Below are 20,546 nucleotides of genomic sequence, written 5' to 3'. Positions count from 1 at the left end.
CATGGCTGCATGTCAAAGCAGTAATTGTAGATCTTTTCTATGCTTGAAATCTTTCCAGCTAAAATTACAAAGGCCTTCCAACAGGCAATGACTGAAATTCAGCTTTTGGTATGAAGCAGCATCCCCTTCTGAGACTGAAGTACCAGTTGCTTTTGGGATAATGTACATGCTGTAGCGAAACACCACCTTGCTGTTACCAAGTCAGGCACACAAATTACATTTAAGTTTTATTTCTGTACGCTACAACTAGATGTGTCATTTGAAGTATTTGTTGGGTGTATAATCAGAACAGTGCATGTAGCTAAGGGACGAACCAACCGTGCTGATCAGAAAAGGCTTAAACGCTGCTTTCTCTGTGCCACTTGCTGATGTTGAAAGGAAGCAGGGGACTGATGCAATCCAGCTGGATTTCCTAAGTACTTCTGAAAAACATGTCGGCATCACCTTGCCTCAAAGTGTGGTGGATAGCTGAAAATATTACGTGGGAAGAAATAACAAAATGCTACACTATCAGTTATGCAAATAGGGCTCTGCATTCCCCTTACTTCTGCAAAGATACAGGGATACTGGCAACAAGGGAGGAAACAACTGCAGCTGATGAAGGGGGTGATATGGAAAAGTCCTGAGCACCTGGAAAGCCCTTCTAACTTTTTCATGTCTTTTGACTATACCAAACTGGCATCTCTGAACGTCAGTGAACACCTCTGGCCCTTCTAGAGCTGAGTGCTACTGAGTGTTACTGTGTGCCCTCAGTGCAGTCTTAATGCATCAGACTGGGGATAAAAAGGAAAAATAGGTGCACAGAAGCAAGATCAGAGCTGGCTGCTGCCAAGTCACAGCAAAGCTCGGCAACACTGAAATGCATAAGCTGGGAAGAAATCCCTGGAGCTCTATCCTAAACTCACAGTTTTGTTCTTGCATGAAGCTGGCTAGAGAAGAGGAAATTTCGTGTCTTGCAGGACAGTATGTATGGAGTTGAAGCTGGGACAGAAGAAAAAAAGGCACCAGTCTGGAGCCAAATCAGAACGTTCAATAAAGATTTCCCATATAGGAAGCAGAAGGAAAGCAGTGTGAAAACCATCTACTGTTGCACCTGGCAGGTGCATTAAAACTCACCCACTTTCACTCTACAAAGGGAAACCAGTCACTATCTGGTGACTGGCCTACTGGGTTACTTTTGCCTCTAGCTTTGCATATAAAAATCAATTCAAGTGTGGAAGTGAACCTGAGTATGGGAAAGTGAGCCCACACTGTCAGCACAGAACAAACGATGCAGCAGCGGCAATAATACCACCTTTTCCAGAGGAAAGACATTTATGAAAAAATGTCATTTCCTATTTCAGTAAAGGTAAGTTAGACTGCAGGAAGACTGTGTGAACTTCCCAGCTCTCAATTACTATATTCACACATTTGTAAAGTTCCAGAAACACTTTATTTAAAAATGGAGTTGTAAATGCATATAACAAAATAACATACATAATAAATGTAACAAAAATAAATAAGGAGAACATGTTCATACAAAATAAGAACGTAGTAATGCAAAATGCTTATTACAGAACGTAAAGGTATAAACGCCTGAAAACACAAACAGAATCTCGCATGAAGAGCCTGCACCTTTAATCCTTCCCAGCCACTTCCCACTTTCCACTCGAAGTTTGCGGAAAAATTATGTTCCCAAGCATTAAACAAAAGAAGGAATTATGGTGATGGTTTGGTACACTTGGTTTTCAACACCTAGCTTTAGTTTCGATTTCTTTTTGCCCTTCTGCGCCTTCTAAAACTTTTCTTGTAGCCTCTGTAAACGCATGTAGTTCAGGCTTCCACAGTTAGCTGGAGTAGAGCATATTGAATCATACATGAAGGCTGTTTGCTTTTAATTTTTTTAAAGAAAATATGAAGTCCATTATACAACAGATTAGTGGTTTTGTTTTTACATGTCTACAAAAAAAGTTTTTGCATTTTTATTAACTGGTCCAACTTTTACTGACTTCTGAAAGCCTGTACAATTTAAAAGTGTACAGAAAGTATTTTTTTTTAACAAACGTCATATAGGATTATTGCTGAAATATTAAAGACCATTTCATAAAAGCTGCAAAACTGTATCTTTAACCTTAATATATAGAGACTGATGCAAACATAGGAAAATTCCAGTCTATTAGTTACATTTAACAGAAATAACATTCCTCCAAATTACAGTGTTCTGGAAATACAAAGTAATTTATTTTTATTATTATTTCCAAATGTTAAGTTACTGGGACAACTTATAAGGAAAATAGACTTATACAGGAAACTTTAAACAGACTTGCTTTTCAGTGGTATAAGCAAAATGTCTATGTTAGCAGTCATCTTCCAGAATCCTTTTAAATATGTAAGACAGAGACAGCTTTACTAGCAAGACTACAGGAAAATATACAGAAGCAAATAAAATCATTTGCTTGGGAGTGCATCTATTGATCAAGCAAATTATGACAACTCTAATTCCAAGTCCCCTACAGAAAATTTTACATCTCATGATCATTTCAAGGAGCACTATTTCTTCTGTAAGCTTATGTTGCATTTGAATTGGGGAGCCCATTTCCCTCAATACGCTTTAAGATGTCCCACATTGCTGTATGTTTAAATTTGTTTCCTAGTTTCAACAAACATTTGGACAGAAATGAGATATGAAATACTTCTACTTTCATTAACATCAAAAAGACATTTGAAGAAGATCAAAAGGTGCCAAATAGTCCTTCCAGAAAGTGGATTAAAACACTGCAATGATAATACAAGTAGTGTTATCAGTTTTCTATGTACACCAAAACACTGCTTGCTGTTTAATGATATCGATATGTTCACCTATCGCTCCCAGCAAATCTTAGTGCAAACATAATATGTGAACTTTGTAAACCCCAAGACAACTTACGCAGCAACAAGGTTATATAAATCACAGAACTGTTTGAGATTTTCAGTACACAAGAATGAACACTTCCGGAAATCTGTCTTACCTTTTGCAGTAATGTGTCATTGCAGTCAAAGATAATGTTTCCTATATAAATCATCTAATTCAGAATCAAATGTAACTGTTCAACAGTTCTGTACAAACTTTAGTGGAGGAAGGCCATTCATTAGAGCAGCTTGGCAAAGAGATTTGGGGTTTCACTAACATTAAATGTTAGACTGCTTGCATGGCTTTTAAAAAGAAATAAATCTATTCAGGGAAAACTGCTGATATAATATTTTTTTGCAAAGCACACAACCACAAAGGGCAAACCTGCCACAATCTGCTTTCCTACACTGGTATCTAGGCATATCTTTATGATTTGAAAAGAATTTGTGTGACAATCAAAGCATCACAGTTAAAGAAAACTGGTTTAGTAAAACAACTGCTGTTTGACCAAGCCTTTTTCTTTTTAAAAATTATAAAACCAATATTATAATTTTTCCTTTATTCCTAAACATTCCACATGAAAAGCTTTTTGTATCAACACTGAGATGTCACTCACGCAGGGTGGCATCTTCCTCTTCCCCATCTGGGTTAAACCTACTGAACTGTATGCTGAAATCCGACTCGGATTCAGCATTCTCAAATTCAGCGGCAACAGGGACGGCGGCGGGTCGAAGAGCCCGAGCTTCGGGCTGACAGTTTGGCTGCACTTGAGGGCGGGTGCTTTGGGAAACGGGACTGGACTTCGGCTTCGGCTGAGCTGGTAAGATGGGGCTGGCGAATCCCAAGTTGCTCAGAGCATCCAGGGTACCATCAGGGTCGATCATAGCATTAATTGCTAAGCAATCAAGAAAAGATGAAAGGGACAGGGAAGAAACCATAAAAAATACGATTTTCTATTACAATAAAAATATGAAAATCCTCTTCTAACACTTTTATTTTTATGATGACAGACATGAGCTCGTATGTGTGTTGTCCACTACAAAGGAGTGATGTATCCAACATATATGTAGCTGATACATATATTTAAAAGCATTTACATATACTAAAACTTTAGATGAAATGAAACTGCACAAACTAAACACTGCCTGATGTGTGGACAGGAAAGAGAGATGACAAACTGTCTATCATTAGCTTATAGAGTCTGAAAGATGGGATTTTCAGTCATGTTTAAGGGGCTTTTTCTCTAATATTACAATTATATTATGTTTCATTCGACCTCACCCCCCCCAAATATCCACAGCTGCTAATTCCATGGTATAAAAGAGCAATCATTTATCCTTTTTAATGCATAATGATGGACTTGTCCCTCTCCCCCCACATAGTGAGGACAAACTGAAGCACCTAGTACAATTTCATTTCACTGTGCTATTGACACGTTTGTCACATTTAAGAGAACCTCTCTCTTTTTTATTTCCACAACTGTACTAACATCTATTTGAACACCACTGCGTACACAAGGAAATGATCTGGCCTTTTTCTCTAGGTCTTATTTCTTTGTTATGTTCTCTAAACACAATATAATTTGTATTAAATTAACATTTTTTAATTATAGCTGAGCATGAAACAAATACTAATATGTCTATAAGGGTGGCTAAGGATTCCTCCTGAAACATTATCTTTTAAAACACGTTTTATTGTAGATTAAATCTGAATACTAAAAATAACCAATATAGGAAATTTACAATACAATAATGATTATATAAAAGCATGGACCACTAATCCATTTGAGCACAGAAATTTATTAAACTGTAAACTAAGTACAAACAATACACAAATAAGATTGCAATTTCTTTTTAAAATATACTCAAGTTTTTAAGTTGATTTTGATAAATGAAATATATGTCTAAATAGCAGACTTTGTAAGCACAACATACTTCTTCCCATTTTATACATAGCTAAGCCTTTGCACGTGGAAAGCAAAGGAACTTTTCTATTTTGTAGTCTGTGGGCTTCACAATTACAAAGAGTGAATTCAGCAGTGTAAAGGGAAGATGTCAAGAGCTAATCCTAAATTTTCATTTTATTGTATCAGATAAAGTTGTTTTTTTTTTTCAGATTTCCTATAGATTATGGCCTCACTGCATTCCTTATACTGAATTTTACTACACATGAGGGTATTACTGATGTGCAAAGACTATTTTATAAAGTCTAATCTCAGGATTCTCTATCACTTACTCTTCAATATTTACCCACAAAAATATTTCTACTAAGAATGTTTCACAAATAATTCCTCTGGGATTACGTGGACTATTTCATTTTTAGCTGAGCCTTTTCTCACCCATATAAAAAGATATCATTACTGTCCTGTTTTAAAATAATTCGGTGATGTTTCTTTACCAAATGTGCCAGCAATTATATGATATTAATGTACGTAACTGATACTCTGAATATGTTTTAATAAAATGTGATAACTTTGTTTCATGATATACATATATATAGAGAGACATATATTAAAAAAAATAAAGCAAGCAACAATGAAAGAGAAAAGTGCAAAAAGATTTGTACCTTGCAGCTGTTTCTCAACTCGTTTCAGTTCCTGTAAGATTGACGATATTTCCTAGGAAAGAAACAAACGTGTTTCATTAAGGAAAAAGAAACTTAAACTATCTATCCCCCTTCCCCAACTTTTGCAGTATGCTATTTGGGTTGTTCCTCCTGGCATCAAGAACACCCTTGCTGGTCATGGCCCAGCCATGTCCACCACGGGCCCTGGGCAGCAGTGCTTGAGGCTGGACAGCCCTGGCCCACTCAGAAATCAAGAGCTCCTCCGCACTGGCTGATTGCTAGGGTCAACAAAACCTCACTCTGTCCCTTGCTCATCTGCCTGAGCAGCTTCTTCTCAAGCACAGACTTACAGACACCACGATTCTGCAGAAATGGGGCAAAGTAACAGCAAACCTTTAAAGGAAAGTTACAGTACAAACCCAGTACTAATGGAATAGGGTGATTTATAACCTCGTTCAGATGTGAGTCAGAATAGTAAGATGACTGCATTGAGATTTTGAGCACAACCATTGGGCCCTGTGCACCCATGAGACCCTGTACAGCACACACCAGTGTTGGGTCCCCAGCACTCGTTTGCCTTACAGACTCTCCTCCTCTGTGCTGCACTACTTCCTAACACAGACGTAGCTGCAGCAATGCACTCAGAAACACAACTATCGTTAAATGTACCACATCTTAAATTATAAATATGTAAATCCTACAACTGAAGGATCCTGCACTGAAGAATACTGTTGAGGAGAGTTTTCAGTGGTCTTCAAAAGCTGACAATTTTCAAAGGCATCAATTTCAGAAACCCATTTAACCCATTTCAGAAACCCATTCTGTACTAACTAATGTGATTTTTGTGGGTGGCAAAGAGATTGATTACCTTGGATTTTAAAAAGTCATTATCTTTAAGCAGATTCCACATCTGAGCTGGACATAAACGTCCCAAGGACAAAAAAAACATCAGTTACAACTGTCCCCTGTTAACTTTTAATAACATTCTGTGGTAAAAATAAGCTCTACATTGGAACAATATATTGCTCTGAAAACTGAACAGAAACTTGAAAATCAGTGCATAGAAAAAAAAAATCCGTACTTTTAAACAATGCAAGATGCTTTAATGCTTTGAAAAAAAAAATTGTAAAATGCTGAACTTAAGAATAAATATACAACTAATCTTTTCCTTTTTTAACAGATGCCTTAAAACCCCAAGAATATAAAACACTAAACTCCAATCTTATCCTGGAAATGGAGACGATAAGAGAAACTCCTTATATGATCATAGTTATAAAAGTAGAAACTTCCATGAGTAACTTGCTTAATTAAACTTAAAAAAAAACCCAAACTGTCAGTGTATCTAATAAATTACAACACTGAGTTACTAATGATCGCTCTTAAAAAATATACCATTCTGCAGAAATCACAGGCCAAGTTTTAATTCTTGCAGGAAAAATCAATCTGGATGAGTTTAATAACTTATGATGACCTACCACAGAAGTGCTAGCCAGTTCATGCCAGAGGAAACGTGTTCACATTTTGCTTCTGAGCAGTCCAGTGCAAAGCATGTGAGAAGGAGTTTCCTCTCCCACCTTTCCCTCAGGAAAGATAAGTGCCTCTGTTAAGCTGACATCCTTAACAGCATGATACTCCAGACGGGATAACGTAGCTAGACTCTCCGCCTGCTCTCATATGCAGAGATATTTTTCAAACTTTACACTCTGTGTTTAGAAGCAAAGCAGCATACTAGGAAACAACATGTATGCTCCGTTCCCTCACACTGTCACACAGTCTGGTCATGAAATGGCCCTAACTAGGCAGAGGTGGAATACTACATGAATCAACTGGAGTTGTAGTTGGTACCCTATGGTTATCACTTCCACACAAAATTAACATGATTATTTTTCATACAAGAGTGTTTTTATGGCAAAGTGTCTACAGATTATTTTCATTCACATATAGCACAATACAACTGTTCATCTAAATATTAATAATCAGTATTAAGTATTACTTAATTATTAACTAATACTTAAGTATTAATAATCAGTAGGTAAAGTAGTCTTTAGACTGTAAAATAAGTTCATTTAAAAGCAATCCAACATTCAAAGTAATGGTTGTTTCCTTTTGTTAAACAAAAGTACTGATGCTCTATATATAGTTTGTACCCCTTTTATTGCATTCTTTATCTGAGAATTTCCCCTGAACGATTACTTAAGACTGTTTCTTTATAAGATAGTAAGTCTTAGCAATGATTAAAAAATATTAGGTTTATTCTATACTGAGTGTCTAAACAAAACCTTTGGAAGTTTTTTTGCTTTTCTATCATTGAAAAGAACACATTCCTCTACTGATTATTTAGAAATTAGATAAGAGGCTCACTCAATCCCAGAAAAGATAACTATTCATACCATGCTTGATGTTTTCACAATAGGAACTTCACTTTCAGCTCTCAACTTGTTTTCAATTTCTTCCCAATTTCTGTCTTTGTCCTTAAATAGTATTCTAGAAGAAAGAAATTCAAGAACAGTATGTTTTAAATAGACAAAAATAAACTAAAACTGAAAAATCAGATACACGATACGAGAAAGCAGCACAGGGAGCACTGAATAAAACTAAAATCCGAAATATTGAAAACTGACAGAATCCAACCATACAGTTTAAATTTTCAGGGAAGCATACAGCGTTTCAGCAATATCATTATTATTGACACTAAAATGGCAGTACTGTAGCTAAATACTTGCTTATGGTGTTGAAAAGACACAGATCATTCTTTCCTCCTGCACTGAGACATTTCTTTAAAAATCCAACTATTTTACAGTAGTCAGAGAATTCCCTATTAACACTGCATTTTACAACAATTACAAACAGAAGGGAAAGATTAACAATGGTAAATAAATGCAACTCGTAATTACATTTGTATTTTATATTAATTTAATGAAAAATAAAACACTTTAGGAAACTGGAAGAAAAAGGCATTTCATAGAAGAAATTTTCAATGAAAAGTCTCAACACATGAACTGTATATACATGATTTAGTAATATAAGTATCACTTGTATTACATGTTTAAAGAAGTAACTTCTATTATTTGTAAAACCCCAAAGCATACTGTGAGATTCCCCATTTTTTATGTTTTGATTCCCTGCTGTGATAAATAATTTTTCTTTTCATTGTCATATCATAAACATCATTTAAACTTTTGACATTAGCACAACTGGGAAAAAAAAAAGAAAGGAATGTGTGCACATTTGAGGTCTGGGTATTAATTTTTTTTTTAACTGACAAGATAATGACATAAAGGAGTCCAAATCCACTCCTTTTGTGTATTTGGACTTCTCTAATTGTTATTTCAGAGTTAAAATTACAAAAATAGCTGCAGTAAAACTGTTAAGCAAACAAACAAACCAGTTTAAAATAATGACCAAAAAGTAGTAGATTTTAAAGAAGTTATTAGTGTAGGTAGCTCTCTGAAGAAATAATTTTTAAGGTGGAAATTCATGATACCTTGCATCTCATAAGGCTTAAGAATTTGAAAGAAAGTGGGAGACTTAGTACTGCATTTCTGTTAATCTTTCTTCAGTTATTGACACCCTATGGAAAATCCCACTCTTTATTATTATGCTGTCAAGAAAGTCTAGGTTTTCAAAACATGTACCCTGTCTTATTAATACACAGATAGAATCATAGAATGTCCTCAGTTGGAAGGGACCCACAAGGATCATCGAGTCCAACTCCTGTCCCAGCACAGGACAACCCCAGAATTCACACCATGTGTCTGAGGGCATTGTGCAAATGCTTCTTGAATGCTGTCAGGCTTGGTGCCATGACTGTTTCCCCAGGGAGCCTGTTCCAGTGCTCCACCACCCTCTGGCTGAAGAACTTTTTCCTAATATCCAACCTAAACCTCCCCCGGCATATGTTCCTGCCATTCCCTCGAGTTCTGTCACTGGTTGCCAGGGTGAAGAGGTCAATGCCTACTCCTCCACTTCCCCTTGTAAGGAAGCTGTAGACCACAGTGAGGTCTCCCCTCAGCCTTCTCTTCTCCAAGCTGAACAGACCCAGTGACTTCAACTGCTCCTTGTACGGCTTCCCCTCTAAACCCTTCACCATGTTTGTGGTGCTCTTCTGGACATTCCCTAGTATCTTCATATCCTTTTTATACTGTGGCGCCCAAAACTGCACACAGTACTCAACATGAGGCCACACCAGCGCAGAGTAGAGCTGACAATCACCTCCCTCGACCGGCTAGCAATACTATGCTTGATGCACCCCAGGACATGTCTGTAGACAGCCCATCCAGAAGCTGTTTTAACTCTTCTTCTGCCTTTGAGGTCTTCACTTGCTGCTGCTTCAGAACTTGTTTTTGTCAGATGTTTCTCTGTGAGGAAGTGCTACTGTCATGACACAATGTCATGGGATTGAGGCAAATGACCACTTCTGCAAGTGACTTTAGTGTATTAATGTACAAAGAATACAAAGAGTAAACATTAATACATACTACTTCTTAGGGAAGGAAAAAATAAATTAAAAGTAATCAAAACTACAGTGAAGAAAACATGAAACACATTATGGCCTCAAGTAATGCCATCACCTTGTAACAAAGTTGATCATCAGAGATCTGACAAGATTGCTTTTATGTTCTGGAAGGTAGTGGAAAGGTTGCAAAGCCATACAACTGCAAACTTGGATACCAGAAATCCAATTACAATGGAAAATTTACGACTTGCCTGACACTGATGAGTTTAAATAAATAAATAAAAAGGAGAGCCAATTAAATCCTTTACAGGATCTTACACTAAAAAACAGGCAACTCTTGGAAATATTTGGATTCAGTATACAGAGAATCTTACACTGCCATACTTTCCACACTTTAATAGCATTTATATCACTTTGGAAATCAGCAGGAACATAGAAAATAAGGCTTTATTTAGCAGTAAACAGCACTAGTAGAAAAATACAGAAGCTATTGTGACACTGCTTGTTTTTTTCATTTATCTTCTTGGTCATGTTATATTAAAATACTTCTATCTTTATGTATTTGATTAATGCCTTTGCTTGTGTATGTGGTGTTTTCAATCTTACTCTCTTTTAGAGATAATGTTCTTACTTGTCTTTTACAATTTGAAAGCTTTCCATTTCATAGGTCACTTTATTTAAAAAAAAAAAAAAAGAGGGAAAAAATGAAAACAGTAATTTAAAAAATGGTTTTATTTCCACTATAAAGTGGACAGGCCAATTTATTTTTTCTATAATTTTAGGAAGCCTATTTCCTTTTAACAAGTTTTTTTAGTTCTTCATTTAGTACATTTTAACCTCCTAGGGGGGTCTTCATCTCCGTCTCCTTTGCTCTTCCTCCTTCTAACCATACTCTTTATATTAAAAGAACACATTTACAAATGCCTGCCACCTTCTGCTCTTGTCTTTCCCTACTTTCTGGGGCAAATTTGCCTGAGCTTTCTTACTCAGTTGTGCTCAGCCCCCATTTTTCTTTCATTGCACTTTGCAGGATGCACAGCAAACTGCAGAGAGTGACAAGTAGTACCTGCACTGACCTGAATGCTTTGCCTAGATTTTGTCTGACTGAAGAGGTACTTGCCTGCTACAAAGCAAGCCAATAACACTGCATTCACATTGTTGAGCACTGACAAAACTATGTAGGTCTTCTCACTGCAAAACCCCCTTTACCTCTTCCCTCCGTAATCTCTGAAAATTCCTGCAAAGTCATTATAACATGTAAGAGACAGAAAAGCAAACAAACTGCATATCTGCTTGCTGAGAAGCCACCACAATAATTTACTAGCAAAGAATGGGTTATAGGATACATGGCAAGAATGCTGCAGTATTTTTAAATATAGTTTTTTGTACACCAACAGATAACCTAACTGATTAAACAAAGTAATGAATAAAAATAAATTATAAAAAAGTAACTTAGCAATACCCAAGCTATAACCTTATCCTGAAGAAAATTACGAATATACAGAGGATTTGGTGAAAGGCCAAGAATCAGGCACTTGAATCTCATTCAATCTGAACACCATGCTAGGACTTGGGGAAAAAAAACCAGTTTGGCCAGCACTGGGAGAATCTAGCTGAGGAAGACAGTGTCAAAAGTTTCTCTCAACCCTATTTCTTAATATAAGGTAGGAATGATACAAAACTCAGTGGAACTTGGAACATTATCTATAAATTAGAAAACAGAAATGGCAGCTCTAATGAAGTGGGGAAGAAACTAGTCAAGTAAAAAGATGAATATTTCCTTTTGTCAGCATATTAATTTATTTTCATGATTGATTTTAACTCATTTCAATTTCTGATAGAGCTCCTTGTCAAGAATGACTGAAAATATTTATGTTCTTAACACTTTAGCCAAAGAGGAACTGGTCTTTTTATAAAGCCAGCTATTGCAACTAAAATAGGACAGGAAGAGTGTTCACATTCACAGGAAGCACGTCTTTCTCCATTTGGACCCAGACAGGAAGGATGTGATTTTTTAATATGTATGATGCAATTCATAAGGATCGTAATTGCCCTATACTGTCTGTGCTCTCGCGAGAGAGGTTTACTTTGGCAAACAACACAATTTGAGGGAGGACTTTTAAAACACAGTCAGGCTTACTGGCTTACTCTTATTGGTGCCTCTAAAAAACTCTCCTTTCAGGTACCCTGGAAAAAAGACACAACTGTTAGCTTGACAAATCCTGACTGACTCTCACTGTATCTGTTCTGGGCAGAAATTTTAACTGGCTTAACTCCAGTAAAAGGAATAGAAGCACACCAGTTGGTTGAACATGCACATCAAAACGAAGCTAAGGTAAAATCTGTAATAGGTCCTAACTGCCTTATATGCTCTCTAAAAACAATTCTAAATCTATTGTTTTTCTGATTCAAAATACTAATGACATTATGAATAAGATCATATTATTCAAATCCATTCTGAGTAGCAGGAAAAGGAAGTTTTGATCACAGCTCTGGAAAATGTGCTAAACTATTACTTATTAAAGAAAGTTCCTCCACTATATTTTTATAGAAATAAGCAATGCCACTTTCTTTAAATGTATACAAAAGTTTATAGGTTTCCTTTTATTTATAACATGATCATACACGATCACATCATTATTACATTCATTACAATGTAGCTGACTTACCTTTTAAGCTCAGAAAATTAATCAGAAAAGTGTAAGACCTGATTTTATAGTTACCTGCTTTTCTCAGGATGAATTTGCATACATAAATTTGTTTTAACTCACTGTACTGAAGTCAGTTTTTTACATTAAGGAAACTACAGCTGTGCTAGCAACATATTTACGGATCAGAAACTGCCATCTATCAAGAAAAATCAGCATGATGAAAAAAGTAGAGTATCTACTGCTTCTGAGGCATTTTAAGATACCTGTCATCCTAGACGCCTACGACAAAGAAGTTAGTCAATAAGCAAGATTCTTGTTCCAATGATGCAGCTTTAAAAGGAAAAAAATATATTGGTAAGCAGAGTTCCTTATGGATGTCACTGTATTTTCCCAGAGAATTATGCTTGAAACAAAACTTAATGTAATATTTTGTTTCTCTTTCCAAACTTCAAACGCCTTTTAGAAGGAGTTTCAAGGAATGGCCACGCTTAACTACCTCTTTGCACGTATTTATTCGCTTGTTTTTTGAGATCAGCTACTAAGTAAATGATGACATGCACTCAGAAGTTGATTAAACTTGAAAAAGTTGTGAACTTTTGCATAATTTGTAATAAATTCTGCATAATGTTGAACTCTGTTAATTTGGCACAGCTTTTGAGAGTAACCATATTGTACACCTGCATTTCACAAACTCATTTGTATCCAAAATTTACATAGCAAAAGACATTTATATCTTTCGTTTAAGGATATTTAAATAAATAGTATGATACATAAAATGATGTATCTGGGGAAATCAAAGAGGGAAAGGCAGCAAATGGTGTACTTCCAATATTATAATTCTGCAGCCCCAAAATGGTGAGTTGGAAAAAGAGAAGCGAGATGAATGTCAGTCCAGGACCATGTTCCGAGACAGTGGAAATAAGGTACTCACAAATGTTACCTGTAACCACCAGTAAAAACAAGACACAGAAAAATCTTAGAACAGAAATAATAAGAAAGGGCTGTAGGCTTTTTTTAGACTTGATTCTTCACTGTTACTCTTCCTTCTAGAAAGGACAGGATTAGAAACTGCAGATAACCTACAGTTCTTACCGATATACATAGATTATTTTTTTTCTTCTTGATTTCTATGGTCAAGTCTTTTTTGGTACTCCCATGAGAATACAATCTTCAGATATGTTAGTAATTTGCTGCTTTTACTAGTTACATCACCCTATGCTGAAATAAATTTGTGATTTGTTGATTAATGTCACTCATCTAAGACTTCAATATCTGGCACTTTCTAGACAAATTGATCAATTACAGATCCAATATTTTCTCAAATTCAGAAAACTATACACAAAATGAAGCCAAATGACTTTCTTATTTTTAACGTACTCTATTTTAAATGATTAACTGCACAAAGAGATGGAGAAGAACATGTGAATTATACAGCCCTGAACTTTGTATTTAGAATTTTCATTTATTCTTGTCAATCAAAGTGGTCACCAAATGGTTGTACACTCACTCATTCAAGTTAAATGGAGCTGTTGGTAGAGCAATATGTTATCCTTTTTGATATGTTTAGTGACCACATTGTCTCCAGAGTAAGTTCTTTTTCAGAAGGATTTACTGAAACAGCTCTCCTCTGTTCCACTTGGTTTTCTTCGTAAAAAGGGTGATCCCTACAACAACTTGGCAAACGTACAGGCCCCAGTTTTACAGTTCAGCAACATTTTAACCTTATCTTTTAAGGAAGGGAGTTTTACAAGATTTGCATAGAGGTTGTGTAGGTTTTGCACCACATTTGCATATGTTGGAACAGCTCCTCTGCTGGAAGTATGATGCCTATTGTTCTGTCCATGTAAACTCTGCTGATATTTATCTTCATACAATGTGAAATACACAAGCAATACTGGAAAAATTATTCATCCCAAATCTTTCTGAATGCTAAAAAAGCCATAGGTAACATTGCTTTTTTTAAAACACAAGTTATTACTAAATACATTTGCTCTATCGTATTATGCTCTTGTATCTCTTTTTCTAGAAGGAATGCTGATGAGAGCAGAACATTTCAGTAATAACAGTAATTTTAAAAAACCCACCTGATTTTGCCAGCTGTTCTGTCTATGGATTGCCTTATCTTGCGAGAAAATTGGAAGACTGAGGACAACAGCAAACTGTCCCCCATAGCCTGCAATAAGTTTTTAATAAAAAAGGATATTATTAGTTTAACGGGAATTAAACAAAAACAATTCTATATATTTTGAAATATTTTTTTAACTTTAAAAAAACATACTTGTGTTCTAATTAGTATCATATACAAATGATCATATTTGAACATTTTGCAAATTAAATAACACACAATTTTTTCCAGTATTAATGCCACCTGCTACAGGTAGGAAAGAAAGGATAATGTCTAGAATATTAAGTGGGGAGACAATCGTAAAAGCTTAAAATAGATACATTACTAGAGAGAATCCTGTTGTGTACTCACTTCATCTCTGCTCCAAGTTCTTCTCCGGGTAATTGTTGGGGGATCCAGAGCATCTGTTAACTGAGGCCTAGCATCATTAGGCCGACCATTCCCCTCTGGTGGTTTGGCATGCACTAGTGGAGGGATTTTTCTAAAATTGAGACTTTCATCAAATACTCGGTCAACCAACTAGAGGGTAAAAGAAAAATACAGTTTATGAAACCTACTGGATACATGCAAAAATCACATTAATATTTTTTTTTCTTCTGAAAGTTTACAAGCAGCCTATCAAATAAAAATAATTCTGTTGTCTTGTATAGTATAAAATGATGCATCTCTTATGTAGCAATACCTTGTAAAAATGAACATTCTTTTTTTAAATACCAGACATACATGGCAAAATTAGACTACCCCACATAAATTTTGCTTATGGGCAGGTAACATAATAGTTACCTATAAACTGGTATTGAATAATTTATTCCTTTAATTAATGGAATATATCTGTGTAATTAAGTACACTACTATCAAATTTATTTTTTTTTCCAGATTAGTCGTAGTGTTACAGAAACATCTATACCTACTTAAAGGACATACTGCCACCTGCAGTACGTACACAGTGTACAATATTTTTTAAAGAAGAAAATAATTATTTAGTAATATAAAAATCTGAGTCGTCTAACTGGATCTGAGAAAATTAGCACTTTACTTCCTTAAAGTTTAGCCATGAGTCCATGAGAATTAACAACAAAATCTGTGTGACTGCAGTTATAATTTTTCTGAGTACCCAACCTTTATTTTCCACAGAAAAAGACAGTATTATACTAAACACAGTAAACTAATGTATTAACCAAACTTTATGCACACACAAATTAATAAACACATTTTGAAAGGAATACTATGAAGAAAAAAACGCAGTAAACATTTACAATGTATTAGAGTGAATTGTAATATGGTAGAAAGTGATGATTTAAATTCAGATTAACAAGTTTACCAGCATTAGACCTGTGATGGTTACTAGAACAAGTTAGTCAATATATTCATAGAATAGCACACCAGAGAGAGTCAAAGAAAATAAGAATTATTAGAAGCACACGGAAAACTTATTTCAAGGCAGTTTTTGACAATTTTGTTATGAAAGAAAATCTAAAGTTATTGTTAACTGATGGTACCTAAGTATTTTGGTGTTTAGAAGATGAAACTTTTATGTCACCTGTGAAAAGAGGGACTTTTTTAATAGCTATGCAAAGTATTAAATGTATACATTTATATATATTTGTGCATACACACTAGTATCTTTAAATGCACTTAGATACTATCCAACGGTATCTAAGGCTACAGACAAGCAAGAAAGAAATAACTATCTTGTCCTATGTTTCGTGGAAAAAAAAGAGATAGACAGCATGCATCCTTTTGACAAGCTGTGTTCATAGAATAATTTCTGGGCTGTTTGTTGAAACGTAAAGGAACTTTAAAGCAAAAAACAACACAGAGATCATGCATACGGGTTTAGTGGAAATAACTAAAAAAGGCTATGCAAAATGCTAAAAGCAAAAGAAATAAAGAAAAGGAAGAACCTTATGCATTTCTCCATGAAGATCTCCTACCTCTTCTCTAGTGTCTATGGCAGAGCCAGGGGTGGTGGCAGCAGTGCTTACTGTGGTACTGGGGGCAGTGCCTGATGAAGTCACTGAATCTATCTCTCCTGCTACATCGTTGATTTCCCGTGCGATGAGAGCCAGATCTTGACTGATCCTAGTAACAAAGAGAGTGTTACATTCTCCCCTATAAACACTTCTGGAATGGCAGAGCCCAACCTGCAGCCTTTGAACTTCTAAGTTCTAGTTCCTGATAACTGTGCTATGAAAATGTGTATGCCCTTCTAAACTGAAAGTTTATTTGTAGAACCATAAAAGCAAATTTTTAACTGAAGCTTTTAATAACATGCCTTTCTAGAGGAAGAAGGCAATCTCAAAAGACAGAGCATCCTTGTTTTCTTTCTAGGATTCCCAGGCAGAGATGTGTGCAACACGCAGTAAATCCAACACATGGGATGCAGTGGCAATACGCTGAAAATACTGCAGAGATGACCTGTGTACCTGCAGTAAATCTGAAATGTCCAGAACACATTTAATTTATACCTCAGTTTACCTACTTGCAAAGAACTTCTTCAGGACCTCTGATTATCTAGCAGCCCTGCAGCTTGCTCAGATGAAGCTGCTTATGTGTCTGAAATTCCAGACCAGTACCCTAAATCCTCAAATTTAATCAAGACAAGGTTTCTAGGTGGAAAAACAGAACACGCCTGTAAAAACCTGGATATGATAGCACTACACAAATACATCTGAATTCTCAGCTGAAGATTCCTTTTCCTTTCTTCTGATCCGTCACATCAAAAAACATAGCTCTGCTCTGTATTCTGCTCAGCACAGGGAAGAAGCTTGCCTAGCTCTGCTTGTGCTTCTCCTCCCCAGGAAACCCCAAAAGAAGAAAGGGAAAAAAAAAAAACAAAGCAAAAGCTAAAAGCCCCCTACTAACTATGGCACCCTGAATCTCCAGCTTGGATCAGGCAGTTGAGAAGACCCAGAATTCAGAGCAGCCCACCAAATGATCCTCTGTCTGAGAGGACTGAAGGCACAGAAGTCAACAGGGCCAACTCTGCACCACCAAGGACTCTGTGAACAGCAGCACCCGCCACTTAAGTGGAAGGAGATGCACAGCCATGTGACAGTGATGTACCCTGTGCTGGCCAGTGCTTGTTAAAAGCGAGCTTCTTTCTGCTCTTTATTTTCACTTCAAGTCAAAAAGAACGGACACCATTGACCTAGAGATACTTTAAGACTGAGTGAGCAGAATTTAAACTAGAAAAGCAAACATAATTAGAGAAATTTCCATTCTAATTCCAGCACTGGATTTTGTGACTAACCATCAGCAACCTGCAATAAAGTGCAACCTTGTGCACCATAGATACACATATAATTGGGATAAGGCTGTAGAAGAATATGAGGCAATCACCTGTGACCACTCAAGACAGTATTTCTGAGTTCACAGAATCACAGAATGTTAGGGATTGGAAGGGACCTCGAAAGATCATCTAGTCCAATCCCCCTGCCGGAGCAGGATTACCTAGACCATATCACACAGGAATGCGTCCAGGTGGGTTTTGAACGTCTCCAGAGAAGGAGACTCCACAACCTCTCTGGGCAGCCTGTTCCAGTGTTCAGTCACCCTCACCGAAGTTTTTCCTCATATTTACGTGGAACCTCCTGTGTTCCAGCTTGCACCCATTGCCCCTTGTCCTGTCAAGGGATGTCACTGAGAAGAGCCTGGCTCCATCCTCATGACACTTGCCCTTTACATATTTATAAACATTAATGAGGTCACCCCTCAGTCTCCTCTTCTCCAAGCTAAAAGACCCAGCTCCCTCAGCCTCTCCTCATAAGGGAGATGTTCCACCCCCTTAATCATCTTAATCATCTAGTTCAAACTATCAAAGACTGGAACACTAAAGCAAGTTCACCAAGTCAACTTCTAATTTTAATAAGTTAAAATACGGTAAGTGCCTATTACTACATTAATTAATTTAACTAATTACTACATATTTTGGTGAATTTTAATTTATATTTTGCATTCTTATATATACATACCATTAAAACTCCAAGGTTTGAGCTAATGTTCTAAGTAGTAGAGGTACTAGAGCATGTACTTCCTTTGATTCACACAACCATATCACTTTTTTTTTCTTAAACAGAGAAGATGCTAATAATTGTGTTTGAATTTCTCGGACAAATTTTGGTATTTAATAGTTGTGAAGAAAATAAACCCCAGTATTATCAGTGATTTCAATTATCAGTAAGTCCTCCAGAAGACAAATGTCATTAAACACCATAATCAAAACTAGTATCAATCAACAAAGACTTAACTCTCCACAGAAATCAGCAATGCTTCATCATACCACAGCCACTTCAATTGAGTTCTTACCAAGCAATCAAAATTACATAAAATGTCAGATGTCTACATAAAAATTAATTCAAATGAAACCTGAAAATATCATAATAAACAACTCTAACATGGACGGCAAGCAACTTGTTAGACAACCATCATTATCAAGTGAATCACATTAGCCAAGTGAACAAAATCTCTAATTAGTATCAATGTGATAGTAAGCTACAGACAGTACTCAATAATGTTTCAGTATAGAAACAATATAGACAGAGCACTAAACAGAAAGGACTATGAAGAAGTCCTGGCATCTCTCAAGTGCTGAGTGCTAGCTTGCTTAACCCTAAATATGCTCATTTAATGCAGTTTGTGTGAAATTTCTATACACAATCACAGATTTGGCAATACTGATTTGAGCCTCTCACCACTTCCACTAGAAATAAAGAAGCTGAAAAAGGTAGGGTAAGTACATAGCCTTCCAAACAAATTTAAAACCAGCATCCAAATAAAGAAAATGGTAAGAAGCACAAGGGAAGAAAAAAACCTGCAAACCTAACCATCAATAAGTTTAGACTGAATTGTCAATTACTTCCAGTGTCAATCTCTCATAGATGAGCAAAATGTACCAAGAAGTTTCACTGAAGTAGAAGTTCACCAGCACTTTTTATAAGGAGGAAGTGATATGCTACGGCTCAGTTTTTTTCCCCCATATACACATATTCCTCCCTATATCCATTTCTAACTTCAGATTCTTGGAAAGAAAGGGATGTTTTAGGAAGATGCCTTTGAAGATGTTTATTTCATGATTTATCATGATGCTATCAGACTCCCTGAAGAATTTTCCCTTTGCAGAGATCACACTAGAAAAACCAATGTTGAAAAATATTACACCAAGAAGAGGAAACAAAAAATAATCGATCACACTAAGCAAAACACAATGCTTCACATCTGTGACACCACAGTGTTAAGATTAATTTTAAAAGGAAAACATTTTTCTTGTTTAGGCTTCCAAATTAAGTTCTGTGAAAAACTTCAGAACCTGAACACTGGCATCTAAGTTTTAAATAACAACTACATACTTACATAGTTTTATTTATTTAGGGCAAGCTATTTTAAGTTTTCACTGCCTGGGTATTGCATGATGTAGGAATAATTGGTTATTGCATGATGTAGGAATAATTGGTTACCAGAATGTAGAACTGACTACCTTTTCCTTCGTTCACTTGAAGCAGAGTGCTATTAGCAATCATGGAGGAATTGCTACAGTAATCTCAGGGACTTGCAACAAAATAAATTACTTTTTGATGAATACATATGATTTAAATCAGAAAATATCTAACATGAAATAATGTCTAGATAAACAAAAAATTAAAATGAGAACATGGTCTCTCACATTGCCAAAATAACAACTTCTCTCTCTGTCACCTATGCATTGATCTGAAATTTTACCTCAATATGAACGTAAAGGTAGTACAAAATCAGACATACTTCAGTCTCAGGAAATACACCATTAGCAACGAAGAATTCTACACAAACTACCTCTGCAAGTCCCAATAAGGCAACTAGAAGTTCATATTCTGGGATCTGGCTATCGTAAGTCAGAAATGACTA

The 20,546-nt window shown here is 36.0% G+C and overlaps 1 protein-coding gene across 4 annotated transcripts in view; it reads right to left on the bottom strand.

Annotated features, from left to right (window-relative positions):
* Positions 1–1,409: 1,409 nt before the first annotated feature.
* Positions 1,410–20,546, bottom strand: part of CEP170 (centrosomal protein 170) — a 102,525-nt gene continuing 83,388 nt past the window's right edge. For 2 of the 4 annotated variants that reach the window (XM_068415695.1, XM_068415529.1), the window contains 6 exons: positions 16,601–16,748; positions 15,018–15,185; positions 14,626–14,714; positions 7,825–7,918; positions 5,435–5,486; positions 1,410–3,764 (listed from right to left, as the gene is read on the bottom strand). In XM_068415695.1, the coding sequence (XP_068271796.1) occupies positions 3,478–3,764; positions 5,435–5,486; positions 7,825–7,918; positions 14,626–14,714; positions 15,018–15,185; positions 16,601–16,748 (838 nt within the window). In that variant the 3' untranslated portion in view covers positions 1,410–3,477. Of the gene's footprint in view, positions 3,765–5,434; positions 5,487–7,824; positions 7,919–14,625; positions 14,715–15,017; positions 15,186–16,570; positions 16,749–20,546 lie in introns of all 4 variants that reach the window. The other 2 variants (XM_068415442.1, XM_068415615.1) reach the window with 1 other exon arrangement.

The sequence above is a fragment of the Nyctibius grandis genome, chromosome 1, assembly GCF_013368605.1.
Source record: "Nyctibius grandis isolate bNycGra1 chromosome 1, bNycGra1.pri, whole genome shotgun sequence".
In the NCBI taxonomy this organism is placed as follows: Eukaryota; Metazoa; Chordata; class Aves; order Nyctibiiformes; family Nyctibiidae; genus Nyctibius; species Nyctibius grandis.
Note: the sequence above shows the minus strand (reverse complement) of the source record. Positions and strands in the feature narration are given on the sequence as shown.